General features: G+C 45.2%; 1 protein-coding gene across 1 annotated transcript in view; it reads left to right on the plus strand.

Moving 5' to 3' along the window:
* The window catches only part of GJA5 (gap junction protein alpha 5), a 165,185-nt gene extending 145,163 nt beyond the window's left edge, over nt 1–20,022 (plus strand). The window contains exons 2-3 of the mRNA XM_082245785.1: nt 10,762–10,847; nt 18,720–20,022. Of these exons, the coding sequence (XP_082101911.1) occupies nt 18,744–19,841 (1,098 nt within the window). The 5' untranslated portion in view covers nt 10,762–10,847; nt 18,720–18,743 and the 3' untranslated portion in view covers nt 19,842–20,022. The remainder of the gene's footprint in view (nt 1–10,761; nt 10,848–18,719) is intronic.
* Nucleotides 20,023–27,661: the final 7,639 nt, after the last annotated feature.

The following is a 27,661-nucleotide window of genomic DNA, read 5'->3' on the forward strand; positions in this document are numbered from 1 at the left end:
TGGGGCGACCAGAAGGCGACCGCCATAGACTTCAATGTTATGAAGTCCGTGGCGGCCGCTCCGAGGTCGCGGCGTGCTGCTCGCACCGCGACCTCGGAGGTCGCCACCTAAAGTAGCGTCGCGGTAGTGTGAACCGGCGCTTACACTCCAGCACACTGTGTTGACCCTCGGCTCTGGTCAGTTACTATTGTTCGACAGTTTATCCCTTAAAACACGCTCCACATGTGTATTTTTATGCTGTTTTATGCTATGCCTACTGTTCATATTTATTTTCAATTTTTTTTCCTTTCTTGTGTGTCCGGTCTAAGTTTTGTCTACTACAATTTTTGGTGGCTCACTCCAGCTTCTGAGCCCTAGGGTTCAGGCTCCCTGTGTTGATCCCCGGCTCTGGTCGGAGAGTTACTGTTGTTCGACAGTTTATGCCTTAAAACACGCTCCACATGTATATTTATATGCTGTTTTATGCCTACTGTTCATATTTATTTTTATTATTTTTTCCTTTCTTGTTTGTCCGGTCTAAATTTTGTTTACCCCAATTTTTGGTGGATTACTTCACACTCGAGCTCCTGAGTCCTGGAGCTCAGGCACCCTGTGTTGACCCCCAGCTCTGGTTGGAAAGTTACTGTTGTCAAACATAAGCCTTAAGCGCCGGTTCACATATGAGCGACGCTACTTGCAGGGGCGACCTCCGAGATCGCGGTGCGAGCAGCGCGCCGCGACCTCGGAGCGGCCGCCACGGACTTCATAACATTGAAGTCTATGGCGGTCGCCTCCTGGTCGCCCCAAAGAAGCTCCGGACCCTTTTTCTAGGTCGGAGCGACTTGTGTCGCTCCTATTAGAACGGGTCCGCAGCTTTCCTATGGGAGGCGACCTGCGGCGACCTGTGAGGCGACCGGGGCTCAAACACACTCCATATATTTATTTATTTATTTATTTTTCTTTCTTGTGTGTCCGGTCTAAGTTTTGTTTACCCCAATTTTTGGTGGATTACTTCACACTCCAGCACACTGTGCTGATCCTCGACTCTGGTCATGGAGTTACTATTGTTCTACAGTTTATCCCTTAAAACACGCTCCACGTGTGTATTTTTATGCTGTTTTATGCTATGCCTACTGTTCATATTTATTTTTATTTATTTTTTCCTTTCTTGTGTGTCCGGTCTAAGTTTTGTCTACTACAATTTTTGGTGGCACACTCCAGCTTCTAAGCCCTAGGGTTCAGGCACCCTGTGTTGATCCCAGGCTCTGGTCGGAGAGTTACTATTGTTCGACAGTTTATGCCTTAAAACACGCTCCACATGTATATTTATATGCTGTTTTATGCCTACTGTTCATATTTATTTTTATAATTTTTTTCCTTTCTTGTTTGTCCGGTTTAAATTTTGTTTACCCCAATTTTTGGTGGATTACTTCACACTCGAGCTCCTGAGTCCTGGAGCTCAGGCACCCTGTGTTGACCCCCGGCTCTGGTTGGAAAGTTACTGTTGTCAAACATAAGCCTTAAAACACACTCCATATATTTATTTATTTATTTTTCTTTCTTGTGTGTCCGGTCTAAGTTTTGTTTACCCCAATTTTTGGTGGCACACTCCAGCTTCTAAGCCCTGGGGTTCAGGCACCCTGTGTTGATCCCTGGCTCTGGTCAGAGAGTTACTGTTGTTCGACAGTTTATGCCTTAAAACATGCTCCACATATTTATTTATTTTTCTTTGTGTGTCCGGTCTAAGTTTTGTTTACCCCAATTTTTGGTGGATGTCCTTGCCGGTTCACACAGGCGCGACCCGACTTTGCCGGGCGACTTGTGAAGTCGCGGTGCGAGCTCGGAGCGGCATGCACGGACTTCGTATCATTGAAGTCAATGCAGGTCGCCCCAAAGTAGCTCAGGACCCTTTTTCTAAGTCGGAGCGACTTGTGTCGCTCCTATTAGAACGGGTCCTGTGCTAATCTATGGCAGGTGACCCGCGGCGACTTGTCAGGCGACCAGGTCGCCTGACAAGTCGCCCCAGTGTGAACCGGCTCGTCCAGCACACTGTGTTGACCCCCCGGCTCTGGTTGTAGAGTTACTATTGTACGACAGTTTATGCCTTAAAACACGCTCCACATCAGGGGCGTAACTACAGGGGTTGCAGGGGTTGCAATCGCTACCGGGCCCCATGCTCCAGGGGGCCCGGTAGCAAACCAGTGGGTGAACTTCCAGGATCGCAAAGGTCACACTTGCGACTGGACCCTGGCATTGCACCACTGTGGGGAGGCCCCAAGATTGCAGGAAGGGGGCCCACAAGATTGCAGGAAGGGGGCCCACTGCAGAACTTGTGAAAGAATCCTGCTGCGGGACCGTAATAAAAGGCCATGCAACAAGTGTAAAGAGCCCCAGGATTAGTGGGAAGAGCCCTGGGCTTGAAGGTAAGGGCCCCGGCCAGGGGTCTGGGGGGCCCTTCATGGTTTCTTGCATCAGGGCCCTGAAGGTTCTAGTTACGCCTCTGCTCCACATGTGTATTTTTATGCTGTTTTATGCTATGCCTACTGTTCGTATTTATTTATTTTTCCTTACTTGTGTGTCTGGTCTAAGTTTTGTTTTCCCCAATTGTTTGTGGATTGCTCCACACTCCAGCCTGCCTGTGATGACCCCTGGCTCTGGTCTGAGGGTAATGGCTGGAATACACGATAAGAAAATCGGCCGAAAATTTCCGTTCAGCGAGCGATTGGCCGATATTCCACTTGTTAATGCCCAGCCATCAATGAGCGATATCGATATTGTGAATGAAAAATATAGTTTGAAAAACAAGAAAAATGATGTCGTCTCGTTTGCGAATGAACGATATTCTATACGTTGGTGTTGAGGTAGTTCATTTTAAATCTGTATAACCTCATCACGCATGCCCGGAAATATTTTCAACGTATGTAATCAATTGGTCTGTAACGTTTGTTCTTTTTTTTTTTTTGGATCGTTAATGTTGGCAACGTTTTCGACCTACGAACACTGTTTCAATGGTCGGTGGGCAACGGTCGGGCGATATGCGGACCGTGTATGTTGGCAAAGTTTTCGACCGACAAATACTTTTTCAAAAGTCGGTGGTCGAATGATCGGGCAATATTCTAATCGTGTATTCAGGCCATTACTTTTGTTCAACAGTTTATGCCTTAAAACACACTCCATATGTGTAATTTTTTTGTTACTATTACCATATGTGTATTTTTTATGCTTTTTTATGCTATGCCTACTGTTCGTATCCCCTGCGTGGAAATTTTACAACTGTATTCTTTCTTATATCTCAATAAAAATATTTTACCAGAAATATGGGGTGAATCCTGGAGAATATCGCTCCTACCCCTATCCTTTTCCAAGTTTGACCCTGGGTCAAACCTATTTATTAGATGAGAGTACTTTTGTTTAATTGGTAGTTTGAGCAATACACTCTGTGTGTTTTTGGTTTGTGTATTACCTATGTACAGTACCGAGTCTGGGAATGCCCAATAGGCTCTGTTTTACATTATAATCTTTTAACTGAATAAAAATAAAAAACTCCACTTTTGAACTTGTACCTACAGGTAAGTCTACAATGAGGATAACCTGTAGGTACAGTGAGTTTCTCCTAAACTTGCGGTGCTTAGGAGATATTTACAAGTGATGCTGCTGGTGACGTCACCGGCACATGCGCTTTGAAGGGACGGCACCGCCATACCAGTTCAGAGCTCAGCGCCGGCTTCCGCGTGCATACGTGGGAGTGACGTCACTGCGGCCCTGGCCAGTCATACAGCTGGAGCCCGCAAACCCGGAAGGAAGACCAGGTAAAGATGGCAGCGCTGGGAATTCGTGACAGCGCTGCATGGGAGGGATCCACTTTACGGCTAAATCTGTTATGATGTACTAGTATGCGGTGCATACTAGTACATTATGACTTAACCCTGCAGAGGGGCCCACTTTATTTACCGGTCATAGGGAAAAAAATTACATTTTTATTAAAAGGGTTCAGCAACCAGTTTAAAAGCAAATAATGAAAAAACATCAGTTTAAAAGCTAATAACAATAACCCTTTTAATACAAATACTACACTATATCATTACTTCTCGCTCCTGGGGTGAGCACTTCTTGCATATACTGTAACTCCACTGTACTCCTACTGGCCCTGATAGGTTTACCAACGCCATTACCAGTCATCAATCTTAAAGCGGAGTTCCACCCAAAAGTGGAACTTCCGTTCATTTGCTTCCCCCCCCCCTCCGGTTCCACATTTGGCACCTTTCAGGGGGGAGGGGGGAACGGGTACCTGTTTTTGACGGGTAATCTTCTCCACTTCCGGGATATGGTGCCGCGGCGCCGTCCCTCGGAAGTTTGGCCCTCTCCTTCTTCCCCCGCCGCGGGGCCAATCCAAATGCGCAGCGCGCTTCGCACATGCGCAGTAGGGACCCGTCCATGTAGCCGCAAGGCTTCACTGCCGGGCTTCCCTTACCAGCAATGGCGGCGGCAGCACCCGACAGCCGATGGAAGCATCGGCTGCGGTGCCGACATCGCTGGAATCCAGGACAGGTAAGTGTCCTAATATTAAAAGTCAGCAGCTACATTATGTATAGCTGCTGGCTTTTCATTTTTGGAGGAGGGGCTTTAAGAGAGGATTACTCCCTATATGGAGAGATTTCCCCTTACTTCCTGTTGTGTCTTAGGGTTTGAAAGTGTTTGAAAGTGAAAGGTATGATGTACTTATAAAAATTGTGTATAGGTTTTCTTCCATTGCTCTGTGTATATGATGCAAAATTGAGTGTTCTCAGGCTATATTCTCTACAGTTCATGTGTTAATGCATACAATGCTGCATTATGGCCACTAGATGGCACTGACTATCATAGTAAACAAGTATGCTCCACAGCTCCATCTAGTGGCTATAATGCGGTATTTTCCACATTCCCAGATTCGAACTGCTGAGAATATAGCCTGAGAACATTCAATTTTCTGCCATTCGCACAGAACGAATTTACATGCAGTTTTGAAAGACGAACAGCTATACAATTTTTTTTATAAATACACTCCTTAATGTCTTCATTATTCTGACATTGTGGTGTTGTGCTTCCCTTTTTGTATTTCCAGATCCCCTTTATAGCTCTGCAGCTCAATTCCAAGAACACTTCAGTACTTGAAACTGGTTCATAGTTCCAAGCTTTGTGTATTCACGATGCATGTACTGTCAGTGGCTGCGCTGAGCACTTATTTGTCACGGTGATCTCCCGCTGGCTGGGGATGTTGATTATTCGGAGCAGGGAATGGGCTCTCTATGGAGAGAAAACATCACGAGGCACCTGTATACACAAGGAAGATTATTTAATGAGGCAGCTGTAAAGAGCAGTGGTGAGATAAAGGATCAGGAATGCCAACCCGCCCCTTTAAAGGGAAACAAATGTGTTTTTTTGGCGAGCATAGGAAGAGCAGATGACAGTAGATATAAAATTAACTAGATGGCATTCAGTTTGCCAAATTACAACGTATCACAAAAAATGTGCTATTGTTGTAGTGTCCATCAGGGGTGCGTATGACAGGGTGACAACGCAGGAGCACAGTTGGGAGACAGTTGTCACCGTAGACAGGAAGTGTTTGCATAAGGACTTTAATGGCAGGTATTCTTTTAATGAAAGCTGCAGATTTTAAAAACAATTTTTGAAATTGTATTATTGTTTTCAATCCCCTCCAGGTAAACTTCATGGCCTGCAAGGATTTTAGGAAAGCCTACTGCTGATTCTTACCTCCTTTTGAGAAGGAATGAATGTGATCCTTGCCATGTCCTATCTTAAACTGACTGCTAAGTGGAAGTACACTATATTACCAAAAGTATTGGGACACCTGCCTTTACACGCACATGAACTTTAATGGCATCCCAGTCTTAGGCCCCTTTCACACAGGCAGTCCGATTTGGTCCGTCTGTCAGTTATTCAGGCAGATCTGATCGGATGCTCCATTCACCTCTATGGAGCGGCGGATGTCAGCGGTAAAATGTCCGATGACACCCGCTGCTATCCAATCTGATCTGATCCTGTCTGCCAAATCCAGACGGAGGGTGACCCTATTTTCCATCCATCTGGAGGATCGGATCGGATAAGATCGGTTGTAAACAGACATGCAGTCCATTTTTACCTGATTTCCCCATAGGGGAGAGCAGAACTCTGTCCATCTCCACTCTGCACAGTGAGCATCTGCCTGCTTAGCGAGGATCAGTGGAGCGATCCCCCGCTGAGCAAAGGGGAGTCCACCGAGCGGACCGCACGTGTGAAAAGACCCTTAGTACGTAGGGTTCAATATTGAGTTTGCCCACCCTTTGCAGCTATAACAGCTTCAACTCTCAACTTCAAGCTGGTAAAGATCTGGAACAACAACAACTTTTATTGAACAGACTCACACACAATATATACCACACAAGAGAACATCCCCCTCCTTATCAAATTACCCCACCAGGGCAGGTGCCTGATTACGTTATCCTTTGCAGATGAAATTTTATGTACAGAAATATAATTAACCTGATAACCTGAACTAATTACCTAGCCACCTGGACAGAAACAATAGGTGAATGGGAACTGAATATATATATATATATATATATATATATATATATATATATATATATAGGACCGGAAGATTTTCCCCCTTAATGACCAGGCCATATTTTGAAATTCAGCACTGCATTATTTTAACAGACAATTGTGTGGTCATGCGACGCTGTACCTAAATAAAATTGATATCCTTTTTTCTCCCACAAACAAAGCTTTCTTTTGGTGGTGTTTAAATACCTGTGCGATTTTTATTTTTTTGCGCTATAAACAAAAAAAGAGCAACAATTCTGAAAAAAAAAAAAAAAAAAAAACAATATTTTTTACATTCTGCTATAGAACTTTCCAAAAAAAAAATTAAAAATCAAAATCTTTAACATTTTAGGCCAATTTGTTTTCTGCTATTGATATGATATTTTTGGTAAAAAGAAAATTGCAATAAGCGTATTTTGATTGGTTTGCGCAAAAGTTATCGCGTCTACTAACTACGGGAAGGATTTATGTAATTTTTACTGTTTGTTTTTTTTACTAGTAATGGCGGCGGCGATCTGCAATTTTTAGCGGAACTGCGATATTGCAGCAGACAAATCGGACCCCTAACTGACATTTTTGACACTTTTGGTGAGACCAGTGACATTACTACAGTAATCAGTGCTAAAAATATGCACTGTTACTGTAATAATGACACTGGCAGGGAAGGGGTTAACACTGTGAGTGATCAAAGGTTTAAATGTGAGCCTAGGGGAGTGATTCTAACTGTATGGGGGCGTTGCTTGTAAAATGATCACAGAGACAAGTGATACTATATAGAAGGATCACAGGAGCTCTGTGATCATTCCAGAGAGAGCGGTCAGCTGTGTTTACAACAGCTGACCGTTCTTCTCTCTCAGCGGGGAGGGATCGCGGGTGGCAGGCGGCAATCGGAGCCGCCTGCCGGCTACATCGGCTTCCCCGCTGCCGAGTGGGGGGCGGAAGCGTGCTCGCCCCCTAGCTGCAGGCACGCGGCTGACATTGTTTCACGCAGGAGGGCCAGCCTGCCGCAGGAAATATGCGGTGGGCGGTCCGGAACCGGTTAATAAAACCGAGCTATGGTGAAAAACAATGTGCTACAAAATGTGCAAATAGGTAAAGAAGCTGCTGCTGATAAGGTGCTAAAACCTCAAAATATTAAAATCATGTGTATAAAAGCGCTGCTTTAAAATGTTGTGCAATATCAGCATACAAGTGCAATAAACAATATAAAGTGCTGGTGCAAAAACAGTGTTTACATAAAGTCCATGATACAAAATATAGTGCAAAAAAGTGTCCGTGCTGGTAGGTATCTTCTGCTGGTGATATCACAGTGCTTCTTTGTGCTCCCCTCCTGTGATCCCTACTCACTAGAAATGTAAAGCAAATAGGCGTGTAGTGCTCCCAAGCATAGATATGAGTAATGCTTCCATTCCTTCTCCTCCAAACACATACGGTACTTCCTTGATCTTGCAATATTCCTAAGTGGGCCCAGGCATTCGTCATGTGAGTTGTGTGCGATTTTTATGCTTGCTGTCACAGTGCTGGTGAAGAGAGAGAGGAGAACAGAAGTTGCACATCCCACGACCACAGATGTCAAAACTGACCTGGATTCATATTGAGATCAAATAATGAAGGATGAGAGCCATATGAGTGAAGGAACCACTTAGGAATATTGCAAGATCCATTAAGTACCTTATGTGTTTGGAGGAGAAGGAGTGGAAGCATTACTCATATCTATGCTTGGGAGCACTACACGCCTATTTGATCTACATTTCTGGTGAGTAGGGAATCACAGGAGGGGAGCACAAAGAAACACTGTGATATCACCAGCAGAAGATACCTACCAGCACGGACACTTTTTTGCACTATATTTTGTATCATGGACTTTATATAAAAATTGTTTAGCACCAGCACTTTATATTGTTTATTGCACACAACATTTTGAAGCAGCGCTTTTATTCACATGATTTTAATAGGTGAATGGGAATCCACATCTAGACAATGTTATAATTAACACGTTAATTACCTCAGCACTGCAACAAGGCTAAAACAAAATACATTACATATTATCCTAAGTATAAACACAGAACCCACAGTAGACAATATGTGAGTTAATTAGCATAATCAACAATGTGTGGAAGACAGGTGGTTGAGCTGATAATATTAGCATCTGCTAGGAGTCTGACTGTGTGAAGCAGTCCCCTATTGGCAATAGGCAGCTAGGCCTTTAACATGGATCCTAGGCCTAGAGTCCCAGAGTCTTCATATATTCCTTGAGATATATTGTTGACAAATATTACTGTCCCATTTGAGTAATCCAAACCAAATTGTCAGTGTCCATTAAGTAGCTGTCCATCATTTCCTTGGTCACCCTGTGCCCCTAATAGACCAATGGTGTATTTTGGTTTTGTGCTGCCCTAGGCAAGACTAAAATTGGGCACCCCCATTCAAATGTGTCCCACCCCTTCCTGTTTAGGATCCACCTCTTCATCTGGTATTATTATTGAAGCCCCCAGTTCTCCTTGCAGGCAGGCAGACTGGTGAATGGCCCCCCATTTATTATACACTGCCTCCCCTTCACCCTATGTATTATATATAAACTGACCCCCATGTGTTTTATATATATATATATATATATATACTGACCCCCCATATATTATATATACACTGACCCCCCATTTATTATATATACACTGACCCCCCATATATTATATACAAAGTATACACTGACCCCTATGTGTTATATATATACACTGTTCCCCCCCATCACCCCATGTATTATATATACACTGACCCCCATGTAATATGTATATATATATATATATATATATATATACACACACACAAACACACATTGACCCCCATGTAATCCCATGTAATATGTTTACACTGACCCCCATGTATTATGTATACACATTGACCCCCATTGTATTATATATATATATATATATATATATACACTGACCCCCCATATATTATATACAAAGTATACACTGACCCCTATGTGTTATATATATACACTGTTCCCCCCCATCACCCCATGTATTATATATACACTGACCCCCATGTAATATGTATATATATATATATATATATATATATATATATATATATATATATACACACACACAAACACACATTGACCCCCATGTAATCCCATGTAATATGTTTACACTGACCCCCATGTATTATGTATACACATTGACCCCCATTGTATTATATATATATATATATATATATATATATATACATACAGTCACAACAACTTCGTGACTGTTCTTGAATGGCCCAGCCAGAGCCCTGACTTAAACCCAATTGAGCATCTCTGGAGAGACCTAAAAATGGCTGTCCACCAACGTTTACCATCCAACCTGACAGAACTGGAGAGGATCTGCAAGGAGGAATGGCAGAGGATCCCCAAATCCAGGTGTGAAAGACTTGTTGCATCTTTCCCAAAAAGACTCCTGGCTGTATTAGATCAAAAGGGGGCTTCTACTAAATACTGAGCAAAGGGTCTGAATACTTAGGACCATGTGATATTTCAGTTTTTCTTTTTTAATAAATCTGCAACAATGTCAACAATTCTGTGTTTTTCTGTCAGTATGGGGTGCTATGTGTACATTCATGAGGAAGAAGAATGAACTTAAATGATTTTAGCAAATGGCTGCAATATAGCAAAGAGTGAAAAATGTAAGGGGGTCTGAATACTTTCCGTACCCACTGTATATACATATATATATACACACACCCCACTGTATTATAAATACACACTGACCTCCATTGTATTATATATATATATATATATATATATATATATATATATACACTGACCCCCCATGTATAAGATGGGGGCTTTATGGGGGCGCCAGACAGATTTTTTCTCCCGACCCAGTCCACCCCATAAGACTCAGGGGCATTTTTTGGTGCCGCCCTAGGCCTGGGCCTTGTTGGCCTAGGCCAAGATACAGCGTTGTAATAGACACAGGGTGACTTACACATAAGAGGGGCCTAGGGAGCTGAGAGAGGGATTGCTCAACCTCTCGAAGGTTAGCTGGGTTCCACGGGCCCCCCAACCAAAGCGACTCCCGTCGCATGTGGAATGTATGTTCCTTGCCAATAAATCAATATCAAGTTCTTATAGGTAAAGTTCCACTTTAAGCAGCATGTCTATTTTTAACCCTTGAAAAATCTGACCAATTTTCTTTATTTTCTCACCATCAGGCAAGGCCATTGCACCCGAAGAAAATCCACAAGAGGCTCAGGACCCAGAGGACATGAGCGTAGAGGAAAACAATGATTAATTTGTGGTAAGCGTCATCAGCTGATGAGATCACGAGACGAGCGTGGAGGACACGCAATGAATGGCATAATAGCTTGCTTCAGATTCAACAAGCTGCTGCCCAATATATAAAATCTAATCTGAGTGCACAGCCCGGGGGGGGGGGGGGAAAGTCACAAACCTGACACACAAAAAAAGGGATCTTTGTGCTGCCAAAGTTACGTTTATTTAAATGATTAAATGTATATAATGGCAAAGAAAATCACATTTTCCCACAGATTAGGAACAAATGCTATGTTAAATTATTTCAGGTTTCCTATTAATTTATAGGCTTAAAATAAATACAGAACTGCTTTTCTGATCTAAATTAGGCCTTGTTCACACGGGTGTGCTATAGCGTATGCCTATGTCAGGGTTGTGTTTGCCTGCATGGGGATGCACAGGTGAGGCAGCGCCATTCATGTCAAATGGGACGCAGCAACTGCACAGGTGCTGCTCCCAAATTTGGCAGCTGTGAGGGTGCAAGGCCCAGAAAATACACATTGTCAAAGCTGCGCACTCGCACGGCGGTCAAATTGGGGGTTGTGGCTGTGTCCGTGCAGCCGCTGCATTCTAATTGACAGGAATGGGACTGCCTGCATGCGGATGCACAGAACACCTGGGCATCCCCATGCTGGCAAACACGGCCCTTGCATGGGCTATAGTACACCCGTGTGAACGAGACCTTAAAGCGGCGTTCCAGTCGTTTTTGTGTTTATTAAAAGTCAGCAGCTACCCTTTTTGTAGCTGCTGACTTTTAATAAAGAACACACATCTGTCCCACAATCCAGCGATGCAGCCTCCCGAACCCTCAGTTCTCTCCCTCGCTTCTCCCCGGCGCCGCATCACAAGTGTGGGCACCCAGCTGTGACAGCTTGCGGCTTCACAGTCAGGTGTGCACTGCGCATGCGCGAGTCGCGCTGAGCTTCCCCAATGGCTGAGCAATCTTCTAGGACCTGTGACGTGTCCCAGAAGATTGCAGGGAGGGAGGGGGAGAGGAGAACTTCCGCTCGAGTTGCCTAGGCGGCCCGTGCTGAAGTGGGAGCGGGTACCTGTCAAAACTAGGTACACCCCCAATAAAAAAAATGACATGTGAAATGTGGCATGTCAGGGGCTCAGGAGTCCTTAAAGCGGAACTTCCACTTTTGGGTGGACCTCTGCTTTAAGCCTCCTTCACATGGCTGGGTTAGTGAGGCCGCCGGATTGCTGCGGATTCTTGCTGCTGGAATGACTGAGTTATGCAATCAGCAGCGGCTGCTCAGCCCATTTAAACTAATGGCGGACTGACAGCCGCCACTGCTGTTCCCCTGCAGCCACACACAGAGTGGTTAGCTGTGGTATGGTAGATGATGTCCGAGCTTCAAGACACTCAATTTGGAAACCATCCTGAGCACTAACTGCCTGCTTGCTTATTAGAAAGGTCAAGTGCCTTCATGCTTCCTGGCACCCTGTGAAAAACTAAGTTAGACCCCTTTCACACGGGCTTTCCGATCAGGTCCAGCTGTCAGTTTTTTCAGGCGGACCTGATCAGATGCTCCATGCACCCTTATGGAGCAGCGGATGTCAGTGGTGACATGTCCGCTGACACCCAATGCTATCTGATCCGATGTGGTCCGTGAAATCCAGACGGATGGGAACCCTATTTTCGATCCGTCTGGAAGATCGGATCGGATAGAATCGGATGAAAACAGGCAGGCGGTCAGTTTTCATCCGATCTCCCATAGAGGAGAGCGGGGATCTGACAGGTGATCCGCCCTTGTAAAAGGAGCCTTTGATGGTAGAAGTAAGTTTCTGCTAGAAATAGAGGAGGGGGGTGTCCTTCCTTTGACAAATTCAGCAGTTTGTGTAATGGGATCTTTCCTGCTATTCAGAACGATAAAGCATGGAACACACTATCAGGTTTTTTTCCTTCAACCCAGTGAGCTTGCTGTACTAACTATCCAATGTTAGTACAGTGATCTCCCCGCTGATCTATTGTGTTCTGACATGGAGTCTTCCCCCCCACCAACCAGAACACACCAATCAGCATTGGCTGCCAGCGCTAATCAGATACTAATCAGCTACTGGTTTTGCAGCATGCCCGTTCAACAGAAGCCGGCCTGTGTGTACCAGGCTTTAACAACAAAGCTGTAAATTGGTCTACAGAACTAACTTCTTGCCTACAGTTTGGCAATTACTGGCCAAAAGTGGTACACATTAGTTTTCATATGATCTAGGGCAGGGGTGGGGAACCTAAGGCCCGGGGGCCGGTTGCGGCCCTCAAAGTCATTTGGTCCGGCCCCCCATGCAGCTGAGTCTCTCAGCTGATCTGTCAGAATGGAGCCGATGCTTCCTGTATAGTTCCGTCTCTGTTCTGACAGTCTGAGTGAGGCCAGCAGTACCAGCCACAGCCAGCAGTACTCACAGCAGTACCAGCCAGCGCCAGCAATACCAGCCAGAGTCAGCAGTACCCACAACAGTACCAGCCAGCAGTACCTACAGCACAGTACCAGCCTGCCGTACCAGCCTGAGACAACTGTACCCACCAGCAGTACCAGCCAGCTGTACCCACCAGCAGTACCAGCCAGCTGTACCCACCAGCAGTTCTTTTCAAAACTTACCACCACAAAGAGTCGACTGCACTCCAGACTGACCGACGCAAACATGGAAAACCAGTTGCGAGTAGCAACATCATCAATACCATCTAATATCACACACCTCACCAAAGAGAAGCAGTTGCAGCCATCACATTAGGGGTCAGTTAATTAAATGTTTGACCAAATATAACAGGCACATTTTTAAGTTGATAATTTTATACGCCCCCCAAATGATTTTATAAATACCCAAATGGCCCTTAGCAGAAAAAAGGTTCCTCACCCCTGATCTAGGGAAAGGGGTACTAATTAGTCAGTGAAATACAGGGGTGCATTTATAAAAGATTTGCAGAGCTCTGCATTCTGTGAAACTACATGTACATATATTCTGTGCAAATAGAGGCAAAATCGAATGGTGTTAGGCTGTTTTTTTCAACAGCTTGAATGTTATTTATTCATACAGAATGGAGTGACTTATGAAACTATTACATTATCACCACTAGATGTAGCTGATCATTACAAATACATACTAATTTATTATGTTTGCCAGTTGGATTAAGGCTCCATTCACACTTTGCACCCAAGTTGCACCCATCCAAAGTTGCGTCAAAATTGCATTAGGCATCTTGTAAGACTCCAAAGTTGTGCAGACTTTGGAGTGCAACTTTGGATGGGTGCAACTTGGATACGACTTTGGCCAGTTTTATTGGACAACTGTTGCATTGTCATCAGAGCAGAGTAGATGGGTGACAGGAGGGGTAGAAGGGAACAAGGCAAGGAGGCCGGTCCTGGGCTGTACTGGTGATGACCCTAGCATAAGGAACAAACTTTTTAGAGAAAGGGAATACAATAAGACACGTGGCCACTCACTAAAACTAGAGGAAAAAACGGTTTAACCTTAAAATAGGTAAGGGGTTCTTTACTGTCAGAGCAGTAAGGATGTGGAATTCTCTTCCACAAGCAGTCATATCAGCAGGGAGCATTGATAGTTTCAAAAAACTATTAGATGGGCACCTTAAAGACCACAACATAAAGAGGAATACAATGTGTGGTTAACCACTTAAGCCCCGGAGGATTTGGCTGCTAAAAGACCAGGGGGTTTTTTGCGATTTTTTACTGCGTGACTTTGACGGACAATTGCGCGGTCGTGCGAAGCTATACCTAAACTAATTTCACGTCCTTTTTTTCCCACAAACAGAGCTTTCTTTTGGTGGTATTTGATCACCTGTGCGATTTTTTGATCATGCGCTATAAACAAAAAAAGAGCGTAATTTTTGCAAAAATAACAATATTTTTCACTTTTTTTTATATGAAATTCCCCCCAAAAAAAATGTAAAAATCAAAATTTTTTAACATTTTCGGCCAATTTGTTTTATGCTACCTATGTTTGGTAAAAAAAAAAATCGCAAAAAGCGTATTTTGATTGGTTTGCGCAAAAGTTATCGCGTTTACTAACAAAGGGAAAGATTTTTGTCATTTTTGGTGTTTTTTTTTGTAACGAGTAATGGCGGCGATCTGCGATTTTTTTTTGCGGTACTGCGACATTGCGGCGGACAGACCCTTGACTGACATTTTTGACACTTTTGGGGGTACCAGTGACATTACTGCAGTAATCAGTGCTATATATATGCACTGTTACTGCAAAAATGACACTGGCAGGGAAGGGGTTAACTTTATTGGACAGGGAGGGGTTAAGTGTGTCCTAGGGGCGTGTTTCTAACTGTGCAGGGACATGGCTATTGGTGTAAAAGCAAAGATCAACGGTTTTACATAGTAGAACTGTCAGATCTTCATTTTTACACCAGGGAGAATGACGGGCGGCTTGTTTACATAAGCCGCTCCGCCTTTCTCCCTTCACAGGAGCGATCGTAGTGTGACCGGCGGACATCGAGTCCGCCGGACACCCGCACTGACTTGTCTGTGAACGAGCCGCGGCGGGCACGCGCCTCGGCGGGCACGCGCCCGCCCGCAATAGGCTCGCAAGTCAGTGACAGGCGAGTGACGTATCGATACGTCACTCTGCCTGGCTGGGGCTGACCGCCGCAGTATATAGTCGTGCGGCGGTCGGCAACCGGTTAAAGAGGAAGTAAACCCTCCTCTGACACTTTTACCTATAGGTGATCCTATGATAAGGCTTACCTATAGGTACTGTAAATATCTCCTAAACATGTACCGTTTAGGAGATATTTACCTTACATGCAGCCAGTGACGTCACTGGCGCATGCGCTCTGAAGGAACGGCCGCTCGTGCCGTTCCTTCAGAGCCCCGTGCCGTGACCATCGGCTCCCGCGCGCGTGCGCGGGCGTGACGTCACCGCGGCTCCGGCCAATCAGATGGCCGGATGCCGCGATCCCGGAAGACGGGCGACTGGACATGTCGCCCGTCATAGAGGTAAGCGGATGGCACGGCGGGGGCTCGTTCTAAGGTAAGTATTTCATAATGAGCTAGAATGCGATGCATACTAGCTCATTATGTGTTTCTATTACAGGTTGCAAAAAGAAGAGAATTTTTTTTACAACCTCTTTAACAGCAAACACACACACACATCATAGGTTAAACTGGATGGACTGATGTCTTTTTTCAACCTCACTATGTACTGTAATTGTATAACCTTCAGGTATAACTCTCATGCAACTTCTGAGGGTTAACCTTGAAGTCTATGGCCCTCAAGTTGCATGAAAGTCGAACCAAAGTAGTGCATGAACTACTTTGAAGTTGCTGCAACTTTAAGTTGCACATATATGAATGGGTATCATTGGAAAACATGGGGAAGGACATGTCATGCATCTCTGATGTCCCAGGCTCTCCTCCAGACAAAGCAGGAGCATGCTTCTCTGAGGTGTCTGGAGGGTCCCTTGCAGGGTCCCTTGTTGGCGCTGAGTTTGGGGGTGGAGTCTGGGCAGAAGCGCTCCGGAGGCCTGGACCTCTGAGCACGAGGGATCTCTGGCCCCCCCCGCAGGTGAACAGGCATCCCGCTCCAGCACGAGCGCCTCCACCTGTGACTGCAGCCAGGCAGCTCCCCCATTTCGCTGCGTTAGCCCGCAGCCATGACAAAAGCTGCTCTATGTCCATGGCCAGGAAGGATACCTACTGGAAGCAGGGTGCATCAGCCACCACAAGAGGGAAAACCATTTCTCTCTCCCTGCTGAGAAGCTTCTTCCTTCTTGCCTGGTCCCGACTGGCCCCTACACCCTACATACCTCCTCCTGAACTCCCTGTGACCCCTCCCCAGCCACAGGTCCCTGCCCTATAAGGCTGGCCCCATTTACACTACCCAAAACTATTAACCCCTCCCCTTTAGCCACCTGTCATGCCGTCCCTCCGCTCATTTTTTTTTTTTTGCTCAGGTACTCTCTTTTAATTTGTACACAAAATAGGGATTACATTTTGTTTGTGTGCAAGAAATTTTATTTTTGTGTTTTTTTCCCCCAAAAATATAAATTGGATGAACAGTTGCGCAAATTTCATGCAACTGAAAAAAATTGCAACTGCTATCTTTTTACTCTGCAGGGCCTCTACTTTCCGAACTAAATAATTTTCTAGGGAGTTTTAAAGTGATTATAAATGATCACCTTGTAAAACAATCTATTTTGTTTAAAATAGAAATGAAAGGCAAAACATATTTGTATAGATATAAAAAAAACAACATTTTAAATACCTTTTTTTTTTATAAGTGATCACATTCCCTCTGTTCTCAGCTGCATAAGAGCTGGGGGGAGGATAAGCAGCAACACACTGAGCTACCCAATGAATGGCTGTGCAGGGGGGGGGGGGGGGGCGTGTCAGGACAATTCTGATCATTGGAGGAGAGTACACGGAGTTTCCAGCATAGCTAGAGAACTGACCACGTTGTGCTCTCCTGCTTAGTGTAGTCAGTTTTATATAGGAAAGCAGAGGGACTGGCAGGATCACCAGGGATTTCACATAAAGGAAGCAATATAAAGAGATCAGGCAACTTTTTCATACAAGTACATGGTACAGCAGGCACATATCAGGAATAGAAAGTGTTTGGGGTAACAAACACTTTAAGTAACTTTATAGCCAAAATGTTGATTTTAAAGTGTTTCGAAAGTCAAAAGTTTTTTTTTACCCGCATTAAAGTAAAAAAAAAAAAACTGCCCTCTACCTATGCTACCAACCCCTTTCTGTAAACACTTAGGCCCCTTTAACACTTGTGCAACCAAAAAGTCGTCTGATTTTGTGGCGATTTTTTGCCGTGATTTTGACACGACTTTAACTGGACTTGAGGTCTATGCGACTCAGGTTGCATCAAAGTCAGACCAAAGTAGTGCAGGGACTACTTTGAAGTCGCTGCAACTTGAAGTCGCACACATATGAGCGGTACTCATTGGAAATCTCCTGGCCCCTCCCTCCTGTCAGGTATCCCCATAGCAAGCTGCCTGCTGTGGGGACACCCGACAGGAGGAAGGGGCCAGGAGCACCAGCAAGAGACCTGAGAAGAGGAGGATCAGGGCACCCGAGCCAAGCCACTGCTCTGTGTGTCCATTCAGACACGGAGCCGTGGCTCAGCCCTGCCCCCTTTCTCTCATTGGCTCACTGACTGCCGAGGCACTCGTGCATTATCTCTGGGTCGGGATGGGGCTCAGGTAAGTATTAGGGGGGCTATTGCACAAAGAAGGATTTTTATCTTAATGCATAGAATGCATTAAGATAAACCTTCTGCCTTTAGAACCCCTTTCATTTGGACATCTTTGAAATTACAGAAAAAGTTCAGTTTAATGTGAGTAATTATTGCTAGCTACAGTACATCATGGCTTTGATATCTGCTTAGTATCTACTAGAACTGAAGTTTTTTTCTTTCAAATTTAATAATGTTTATTTAAAATCCAACTCCTGGAAACTTAAAAAGATCTCTTGCAGTGTGAGTGCAGTGCAGTAACTGCTCATTTAGTTTAGGGGAGGGAAGAAGAACTTTTAATTTCCTGATCCTCTGCTTTTGTGGCCTTTGGTGCTCCCCCATGCTTCAACAATGGACTGTCCCTTGTCGTCATTATGTCCATTGCAGAGCTATAGACCCTGCATTGGTGCTGATGATGTCAGGACCCTAGGCCTCCAGAAAATGGGGGAGAAGATGCTACTAAGACCAGTCTAGCAGCGCAGAGGAGCAGAGGATCGTGTATGTAGATCTTCTTTTCTATTTCCCCTAGATCTAAACAAGCAATTAACCCTTGTGGATGCAGCCCCACTGCAAGGGATCATTTTTTCCTTTCCTGGCATTGGTCTTTCAGTATGTAAGATTATATTCAAGACATTTGTCCCTTTCACAGAGTGCCTGACCAAGACAAGGAGCCATGGGTGACTGGACCTTCCTGGGGGAATTCTTAGAGGAAGTACAGAAGCATTCCACAGTGGTGGGGAAAGTATGGCTGACCATACTGTTCATCTTCAGAATGTTGGTCCTCGGCACTGCTGCGGAGTCCTCCTGGGGAGATGAAAAATCGGACTTCATGTGTGACACCACCCAACCCGGTTGCGAAAACGTTTGCTATGACAAAGCATTCCCCATCTCCCATATCAGATTTTGGGTCCTCCAGATCATTTTTGTGTCCACTCCATCCTTACTCTATATGGGGCATGCCATGCACACAATCAGGGTGGAGGAAAAGAAAAAGTTTAGGGAAGAGGAAATGAAATCCAAACAGGACATGAACAAAGACTCAAGCTACCACCAGCAAGAGTACCCAACGGAAAAAGTAGAACTTCCCTATAAGGATGAGATCACAGGAAAAATCAGGCTTCAGGGAAGCTTGTTAAACACGTACGTGTGTAGCATTCTCATCCGCACCGTGATGGAGGTAGCTTTTATCGTTGGACAATACATGCTGTATGGAATCTTTTTGGAGACCCTTTATATATGCAAGAGGAAACCCTGTCCCCATCCTGTGAACTGCTACGTATCCAGGCCAACTGAGAAGAACGTATTCATCGTTTTCATGTTGGCAGTGGCCACACTCTCACTTCTGCTGAGCCTAGTTGAGCTCTACTATTTGTCATGGAAGACTATTAAGCAGAAATTAACTAGACCACCGCCAAGTGGCCAAAATGCCTTAAGGGTGGCCACCATAGAGCCGGAGCACCGCTCCCAGAGCTGTACCCCGCCGCCAGATTTTAACCAATGTCTAAATGCTGGCAAAGGCAAGTTTGGCACCCCCTTCAACAACACACTCGCATCTCAGCAAAACACGGCCAACTTTGCCACCGAGAGGGTCCAAACTGAAGATGACATTGGACAAGGACAGTTTATCCACATCAACTATTCACAAAACACTCCAGTGACCAATCACTCTGCGCCACACCACCTGCCTAACGGTTACTGCCAGAGCGGTCGGCGTTTGAGCAAGACAAGCCGTGCCAGCAGCAAAGCCCGCTCAGATGATTTGGCAGTGTGAACTCAACATTTTTTAGGGTTTTATAGCCTTCCTATTGTTGCTTATTTATATAGCAGTAGAAAACAATCTACTTTGGGTCTGGATGTAACCATTGTTTTGTACTGTAATTTGTGGCTTAAGGGCTTTTGTGCCCAGGCACCTGAGCCCATTCAACTAAAATGTTGGCGTATTCTTCCAGTCCAGGAAGCCCAGGTGCTGTGTACAGCTTTCCATAGACATGAATGCCTATGCATGGATGTATTCAGGTATAGCATGCACAGGGTGGATTTGATTTAAATCATGTTTTTAATCACTAGTAAAAAGGTTTGATTTGAATCAACTCGATTTAAATCATACATTTTAAAGAGCAACTGTCATCTCTGTCCCGAAGAGGTTCCTCCTCTGACCCGCTGTTGACTCTCCGACAGTCCCATTCATGTAATGGGACGACTGGTGGGACGGCAGTGACACAACAAGGTTAGGGATGTGGCGGCAGAAGGTGAGTGGATGCCCGCTTGATGGATCTGAAATGACAGGTGCTCTTTAAGAGCCGGTTCACACTGGGGCGACTTGTCAGGTGACTTGGTCGCCTGACAAGTCGCCGTGGGTCGCCTGCCATAGATCAGCACAGGACCCGTTCTAATAGGAGCGACACAAGTCGCTCCGACTTAGAAAAAGGGTCCTGTACTACTTTGGGGCGACCTGCATTGACTTCAATGATATGAAGTCCGTGCATGTCGCTCTGAGGTCGCGGTGCGCGCTGTGCACCGCGACTTCACAGGTCGCCCCGGCAAGTGTGAACCAGCTCTAAATGTAAGGACTTATTCTTGCTGGTAGTTAGAATCTTTAATATCTGCAAACAAAATTACGTTTCCTATTTAGAATAATAAGCTGTCAGGTTAGTAAAACAGCAATATCAGAACTGATTCAATCATACAGTTTGTAGTGTACAATAGAATTGCAAAACAATGGGATAAAGGAATATTCCTGAACTTTGTTTTATCTCATGGCTACTGGGAAATTGTCTGAATGCATCAATGCAGTGCATGTTATCTCAGCTTGCAGAGCTTGGATTCATTGAATGAGTTTACCAAAAATGTAAATATTGCAGAATATACAGCCTCATGCTACATAACTATTATTTAGAAAAACCCCCCTTGGGTGTGTGGGACTTTATGGTGACAAGAGAAATAAATAAATGAGGTTTGTAATTATTGTACAATAAATTATCTTGAAATAAAATATACAGTATATAGTTTTATTAGCCAAAAGGCTCTCAGATAAGTGTTATCAAACTACAGATAATAGATACATCCAGAACACAAACTGGCTATTGAATACATCCAGAACACATACTGGCTTTACAGAAAAATTGTACAGTACATAAAAACATATATTGGACTACTTATTGGAGTGGTGTATAATCCAACGCGTTTCGATAGATACACAAATTATAATATAAGAATCTTCATCAGGGATTTTTTTGTACTCCACTCCTGAAAAGTATAACAAAAATCAGTATTTTTCATAATTGACAGAATTTTTCAAAAGACAAAAAATCATCATCATATGCAGTGTGTGACAGTTCCCCTTATTAGAGCATTTTCCTGATCCCACCTTCCTATAAATATCCTACATAACTAAGCTCCATTTCATGCTGAATAAACTAAATTATTAATTTATCTCAAATAGAAAACTATCTTTAGATAGATTTTTACTCCAAAAACATTTTCATCAAAAACATTTGATAAAAATCTGTTTTAAATAAAAAAAAAAAAAATCAGATTTTTTTTTTTTAAATCATTGATTTTTATCCACCCTGAGCATACAGATGTATGCAAAAAATAGAAGACTTTTTTTTGCATATGCCCATATGCTTTAGGCCCTATATGCCATAGGTGGGCCGATCAGGTTCTCCTTTCAGTTTCTTAGGCGGACCTGATCGGACGATCTATTGACCTCTATGGAGCAGCAGATATAAACAGACATGTGTCCGTTTATCCCTCGACATCCGATCCTATCCACTAAAAACAAGACAGATAGTAGGTCCATTCCCCATCCGTCTGGCAGATCAGATGGGATGACAGTCAGATGTAAATGGACAGAAGGTCCATTTACATCCAACCGCCCATAGAGGAAAGCGGACTGTGTAAGCAGAGTGGACATGGGCCTGTCATTCGCCCATTCCCCCACTGAGCTGGCAGAGTCCGCCAATGTGAAAGAGCCCATACTCGCATTTATGATAGCACCAGCATATACGCACGTACGGCGCCATTCATATCTATTGGAGACTGTATGCCGCACCTGGGCTTGCTGGATGAAGGAAAAAATCTGGGGTTTACGTTGAGCATGCTCTAGTGCCCGTGTGTGAGAGATGCCTAAAACTTTGTGTCAAGCAGCAGTTTAACCACTTTAATACAGGGCACTTCCCTCCCTTCCCGCCCAGGCCAATTTTCCCCTTTTAGCGCTGTTGCATTTTGAATGACAATTGCGCGGTCATGCAACACTGTACCTTCACCAAATTTATGTCATTTTCCCCCCACAAATAGAGCTTTCTTTTGGTGGTATTTGATCACCTCTGCGATTTTTACTTTTTGCTAAACAAATAAAAAAAGACCGAAAAGTTTAAAAAAAAAAAAAAAAAATTTTGTTTATGTTATACAATTTTGTAAATAAATAATTTTTTTCCTGCACTGATGAGCACTGATGAGACTGCACTGACAGGCACTGATGAGGAGGCACTGATGGGGTGGCACTGATGGGGTGGCACTGATGGGGTGGCACTGATGGGGTGGCACTGATAGGCGGCACTGATATGCGGCACTGATAGGCACTGATATGTGGCACTGATAGGTAGCACAGATATGCAGCATTGGTGGGCACTGATAGGCGGCACTGCTGGGCACTGATAGGCGGCATTGATGGACACTGATAGGTGGCACTGACGGGCATTGATAGGTGGCACTGACGGGCACTAATGGGCACTGATAGGCGGCACTGGTGGGCACTGATGGGCACTGATGGGCGGCACTGATCGGCACTGACAGGCGGCACTGATGGGCACTAATGGGCACTGATAGGCGGCACTGGTGGGCAATAATGGGCACTGGTGGGCGACACTAAAGGATGGCAGTGATGGGCACTTGTGGGCAGCACTGATAGGGAGGACACTGGTGGGCATCACTGATGGGGAGGGCAATGGGGGGCTCCCTGAGCCCTGATTGCCATCCCTGGTGGCCATAGTGGGCATCCCTGGGGTCATAGTGGGCATCCCTGGGGTCATAGTGGGCATCCCTGGTGGATCTAGTGGCATCCCCCCCCCCGAGGGTCTGCACTGGTAATCAATGATCTGATTACCAGTGCCGACCCCCCCCCCTGTCAGGGGAGCCGCCGATCGGCGCTCCTTTACTCGTGCCTGTCAGGCACGAACTAAGGAAAGCCGATCAACGGCTGTTCCTATTTACTATGTGACCAGCCGTGATTGGACACGGCTGATCACATGGTAAAGAGCCTCCGTCAGAGGCTCTTTACCGAGATCGGAGATGCAGGGTGTCAGACTGACACCTCGCATCACCGATCGCCGCTCTGCGCGCCCCCGGGGGGCGCCCAGAGCGGAGTTATCCTGCCGCCGTCATATGACGTCCGGTCAGGATAACTCAACCACATTCCCGCCGTCAATCTGTAATAGGGCGGGCGGGAAGTGGTTAATAAAGATGAATTTACCTAATGTGGGTTCTATTTTCATGTCAAACGGTTAAAAGGCAAATCAACATAAACCTGATCTTTCTGCTTTTGGTGTACCAGTACAGTGGATTTTCCAATGGGCTTCTAATAGTTCTTTAACCACAGATTTTACCCCCTTCACGGCCAGGCCATTTTTTGCTATTCAGCAGTGCACTACCTTAACTGGTAATTGTGCAATCATGCAACACTTTACCCAAATGAAATCTACATAATTTTTTCCCACAAATAGAGCTTTCTTTTGGGAGTATTTGATCGCCACTGGGTTTTTTATTTTTTATTATATAAAAGGAAAAAAGACCAAAAATTTTGAAAAATAACAATATTTTTTACTTTCTGTTAAAAAACATATCCAATGAAAAAAATAAACAAAAAAAATGTAAAAATGTTCTTCATAAATTTAAGCCAAATTGTATTCTGCTACGTCTTTGATAAAAAAAAAAAAAAAAATTCCAATAAGTGTATATTGATTGGTTTGTGTGAACTAGCATCTACAAACTCTGGTGTGTGTGTGTGTGTGTGTGTGTGTGTGTGTGTGTGTATATACTGTGTATATATAACGGAAAATTCCTATCAGATACTTACCGTAATTTTCCTTTCCTGATGGTCTCCATGGCAGCCTACGTGTGGGTTAACCCCGCCTCCTCTCCAATGGTATAGGACCCCCTCTATAAATTTCAGCTTGCAGGTACAGCCAGTGTTCCATATCTTAGCCGAATCCAAGACCAGAGGGGGGGAACTCCAGCTGCCATGGAGACCATCAGGAAAGGAAAATTATGGTAAGTATCTGATAGGAATTTTCCATTTTCCTGACAGTCTCCATGGCAGCCTACGTGTAGGAAATAACTAGCCCAAGCCACATGGGTGGGAATGCTTTAAAAAATAAAATTTTACTTCAAATTATTAGCAGACAAAACAGTCAAGCCAAAATTAACTGAAGATAAGGAGGCTGGCTCCAGACAATAATGTGTCATAAGCGTATTAACAGAAGACCAGGAAGCCGCTCTGCAGACTACTTCTGGAGCAACATGATGTGAAGCCGCCCAGGATGTCGAGATGCCTCTCGTTGAGTGGGCTGTCACCGCCTCCCGAGGAGCCAAACCCTCTACACTGTAAGCCTGTTGAATAGCAGACACAATCCAGGCTGCGATAGACCTTGACGAGGCCTGCTTTCCTCTGTTCCTGCCTGAAAAGAGGACGAAGAGGTTATCCGATTGCCTGAAGGGAGCTGTTGACTGAAGGTAGACCCTTAGAGTTTTCCCTACATCCAAGGGATGAGGTTTAGTATCATCAGAGGACCAAAAGGTACGAAGAACAATCTCCTGGTTCTCATGAAAAATCAATGTCACCTTTGGATTGGAATTGAGCATCGGAAGGAGGAAAACACGATCCGGAAAGAACGTGAGGAATGGTTCTTTATGACCAAGGGAACTGATCTCAGGGACCCTCTTGGCTGAAGTGATTGCCACCAAAAAGGCTGTCTTAATGGTAAGTTCTCTGATAGAGATGGAATCTGTCGGACTAGTTCTTGAGAAGACGTTGAGAAAAAGAGGAAGGTTTCCACTGAGGTCTGAGTCGGACCGCACCTTTGAAAATTTGTTGGACAAGTGCATGTTTGTCCCAGGGGAACCCTGAAAACACAGACAAGGCTGATATTTGAACCCTGAGAGTGCCAACTGAGAGAGACTTATCCAGACCTGCTTGGAGGAACTTCAGAACTTCTTGTACTCCAAACTCCGAGGATGAATTTCCCTCCGGATACGTGAATTCTAAGAATCTAGTCCAGACTCTGCAGTAAACTTTTTTCGTGCTTGGTCTTCTAGAATTCATTAAGGTAGGGATTGCCCCAGGAGGGCACCCGAGGGATTCCAACCTCTCCCTCTCAAGAACCAGACCGTCAGCCGGAGCAGAGCAGGGCAGGGCAGGGGTAAAATGTTGTTCCCTGCGAGATGAGGTCTGGTCTGAGAGAAAGGGGAATCAGGCTCCGATAACTGAGCTGCAGGAGAAGAGGGAACCAGGGCCTGTTCGGCCAATGTGGGGCCACCATGACGATCTCCACATCTTCTGCTTGGAGTCTTTGTAGAAATCTGAGAATAATGGGAATCGGGGGGAAAGGCATATGCCCTGCTGAATTCCCATCTGTCAGTCAGAGAATCTGTTCTGCAGAATTGGTGACACCTGCTGCGTGTGAAATATCATTCCAATTTGTGGTTGCAGGGAGATACAAACAGGTCCACTTCGGGTGAGACCCCTAGTGACAGAATCCATTTGAATGAGTCGATGTGGAGAGACCACTCGTTGTGATTCAACTGTACTCTGGAGAGAAAGTCTGCCTGGACATTCTGTGGCCCGGGAATGTAGACCGACGAGATGTTGGACAGATGGGCCTGAGCCCATATCATGATTGGGTCTAATTCTTGAAGAAGGGAGACTCTTCTGGTTCCGCCTTGTCTCTTCATGTAAGCCACTGCCGTGGTGTTGTCCATTCGGAGAAGCACGCATTTGCCTTCTATCAGATGGCGAAAAGCTCGAAGAGCTAGAAAGGCCGCACGGAGCTCCAGAATATTGGAGACCAGGGAGTGGGTTTGTGGAGGCCACTTCCCTTGAGCCACTTCTGCCATGCAATGGGCTCCCCAACCAGAGTTGCTGGCGTCTGTTGTAATGATAACCCAGGAGATGGGAACTAAGGAATGACGATTGCGCAGTTTCTGGCGTTGGAGCCACCATAACAGGCTGTTTCTCATATTGTGGGAAAAAAAGATACGCTGCTCCTGTTCCTCCGGATTCCATTGAAGAAGGAAGCCTCTTTGAAAAGGCCGTGTCTGCCATAGCGCCCACTTGACCATAGTGTCAGAGAAATGGCCATGCTGCAACTGGCAACTCCGCCAGTACTTCCATTGGCCGCAATGGACTCAGGCCATAGACTCATTGTCAGTGAAATGGCTGTGCTGCAACTGGCAAATTTGCCAGTACTTCCCATGGCTGCAATGGACTCAGGCCATAGACTAATTCACTGGCCTATAAAAGGACTCTAATCAGCCCATCTGATTGCTGGATTGTCTTCAGCTCTTCCTGTTTCCTGTGCATTGCTACTTCCTGGATTCCAGTTTGACCCGGCTTGTTTCTGACCTGTCTGTTCTCTCTCCTGGCTTTGACCCACGGCTTCGTCTGACCCTTCGATCCTGCTCCAGTGTTTGACCCTCGGCTTGTGTGACCATCCTTGCTCTCTTGTCCTTTGCCTGACTTCTAGTGTACCGATCCCGGCTTGCTCAACGGACTTGCTTCTGCTCAATCCCCTTGTCTTGGCGACCTGTTTGGACTGATACCTGTGTATGACCCTCGGCCTGGCTTTTACCTGCACATTGCTTGATTCCCTGGAGGCCCTGCAAGTTGTTCCAGGATACCCTTGTGAACCTTTACCTGCACTCCACAAGCATCCAGTGCTCCTTGGGACGCGTCACCTCCTGTCCCACTTCCAGGGGTGATTCGCACAGAGCTGCAAGGGAAGCCCTCTCAGCATTTCGGCCTCTACCAAGAAGTGATCTGACACATAGGGGTCGTTGAGACCATAGTGCCGATGATCTTGAGACACTGGGATGCCGTCAAAAGGAGGAGGAGAGGGCTGGGAGGATCCTCTCCCCTACCACCGGTATTTTCTCTAGAGGTAGAGAAATTGTACCTTGAACGGTGTTTAATTGAGCCCCTAGATAGACCAAATGTTGAGTAGGTTCTAGATGGCTCTATTGTAGATTCAACAACCAGCCGAACTCTATGAGAGTCGCAGTGACCTGATCCCTGTGGGACAGAAGTTGATCCCTGTCTGGGGACAACAGGAGGAGGTTGTCTAGGTAGTGATGTAGACGTACACCTTTTGTCCTGATTAGAACTACCACAGCCAGAAGGACCTTGGAAAACACCCTTGGAAGTGCCGATGCTCTATCGCGAAGCAGAGGTATTTGTGGAAGTTCACTGCCACAGGCACATGGAAATATGCGTCTTTGAGATCTATTGACGCTAGCCAATCTCCTGGAAGCACTGCTTTCTGGATGGTAGATAAAGTTTCCATCTTGAACTTTTCGTTCTTTATAAATTTGTTGAGA

This window comes from Pelophylax lessonae (assembly GCF_965119305.1).
Source record: "Pelophylax lessonae genome assembly, chromosome: 2".
Taxonomy (NCBI): Eukaryota; Metazoa; Chordata; class Amphibia; order Anura; family Ranidae; genus Pelophylax; species Pelophylax lessonae.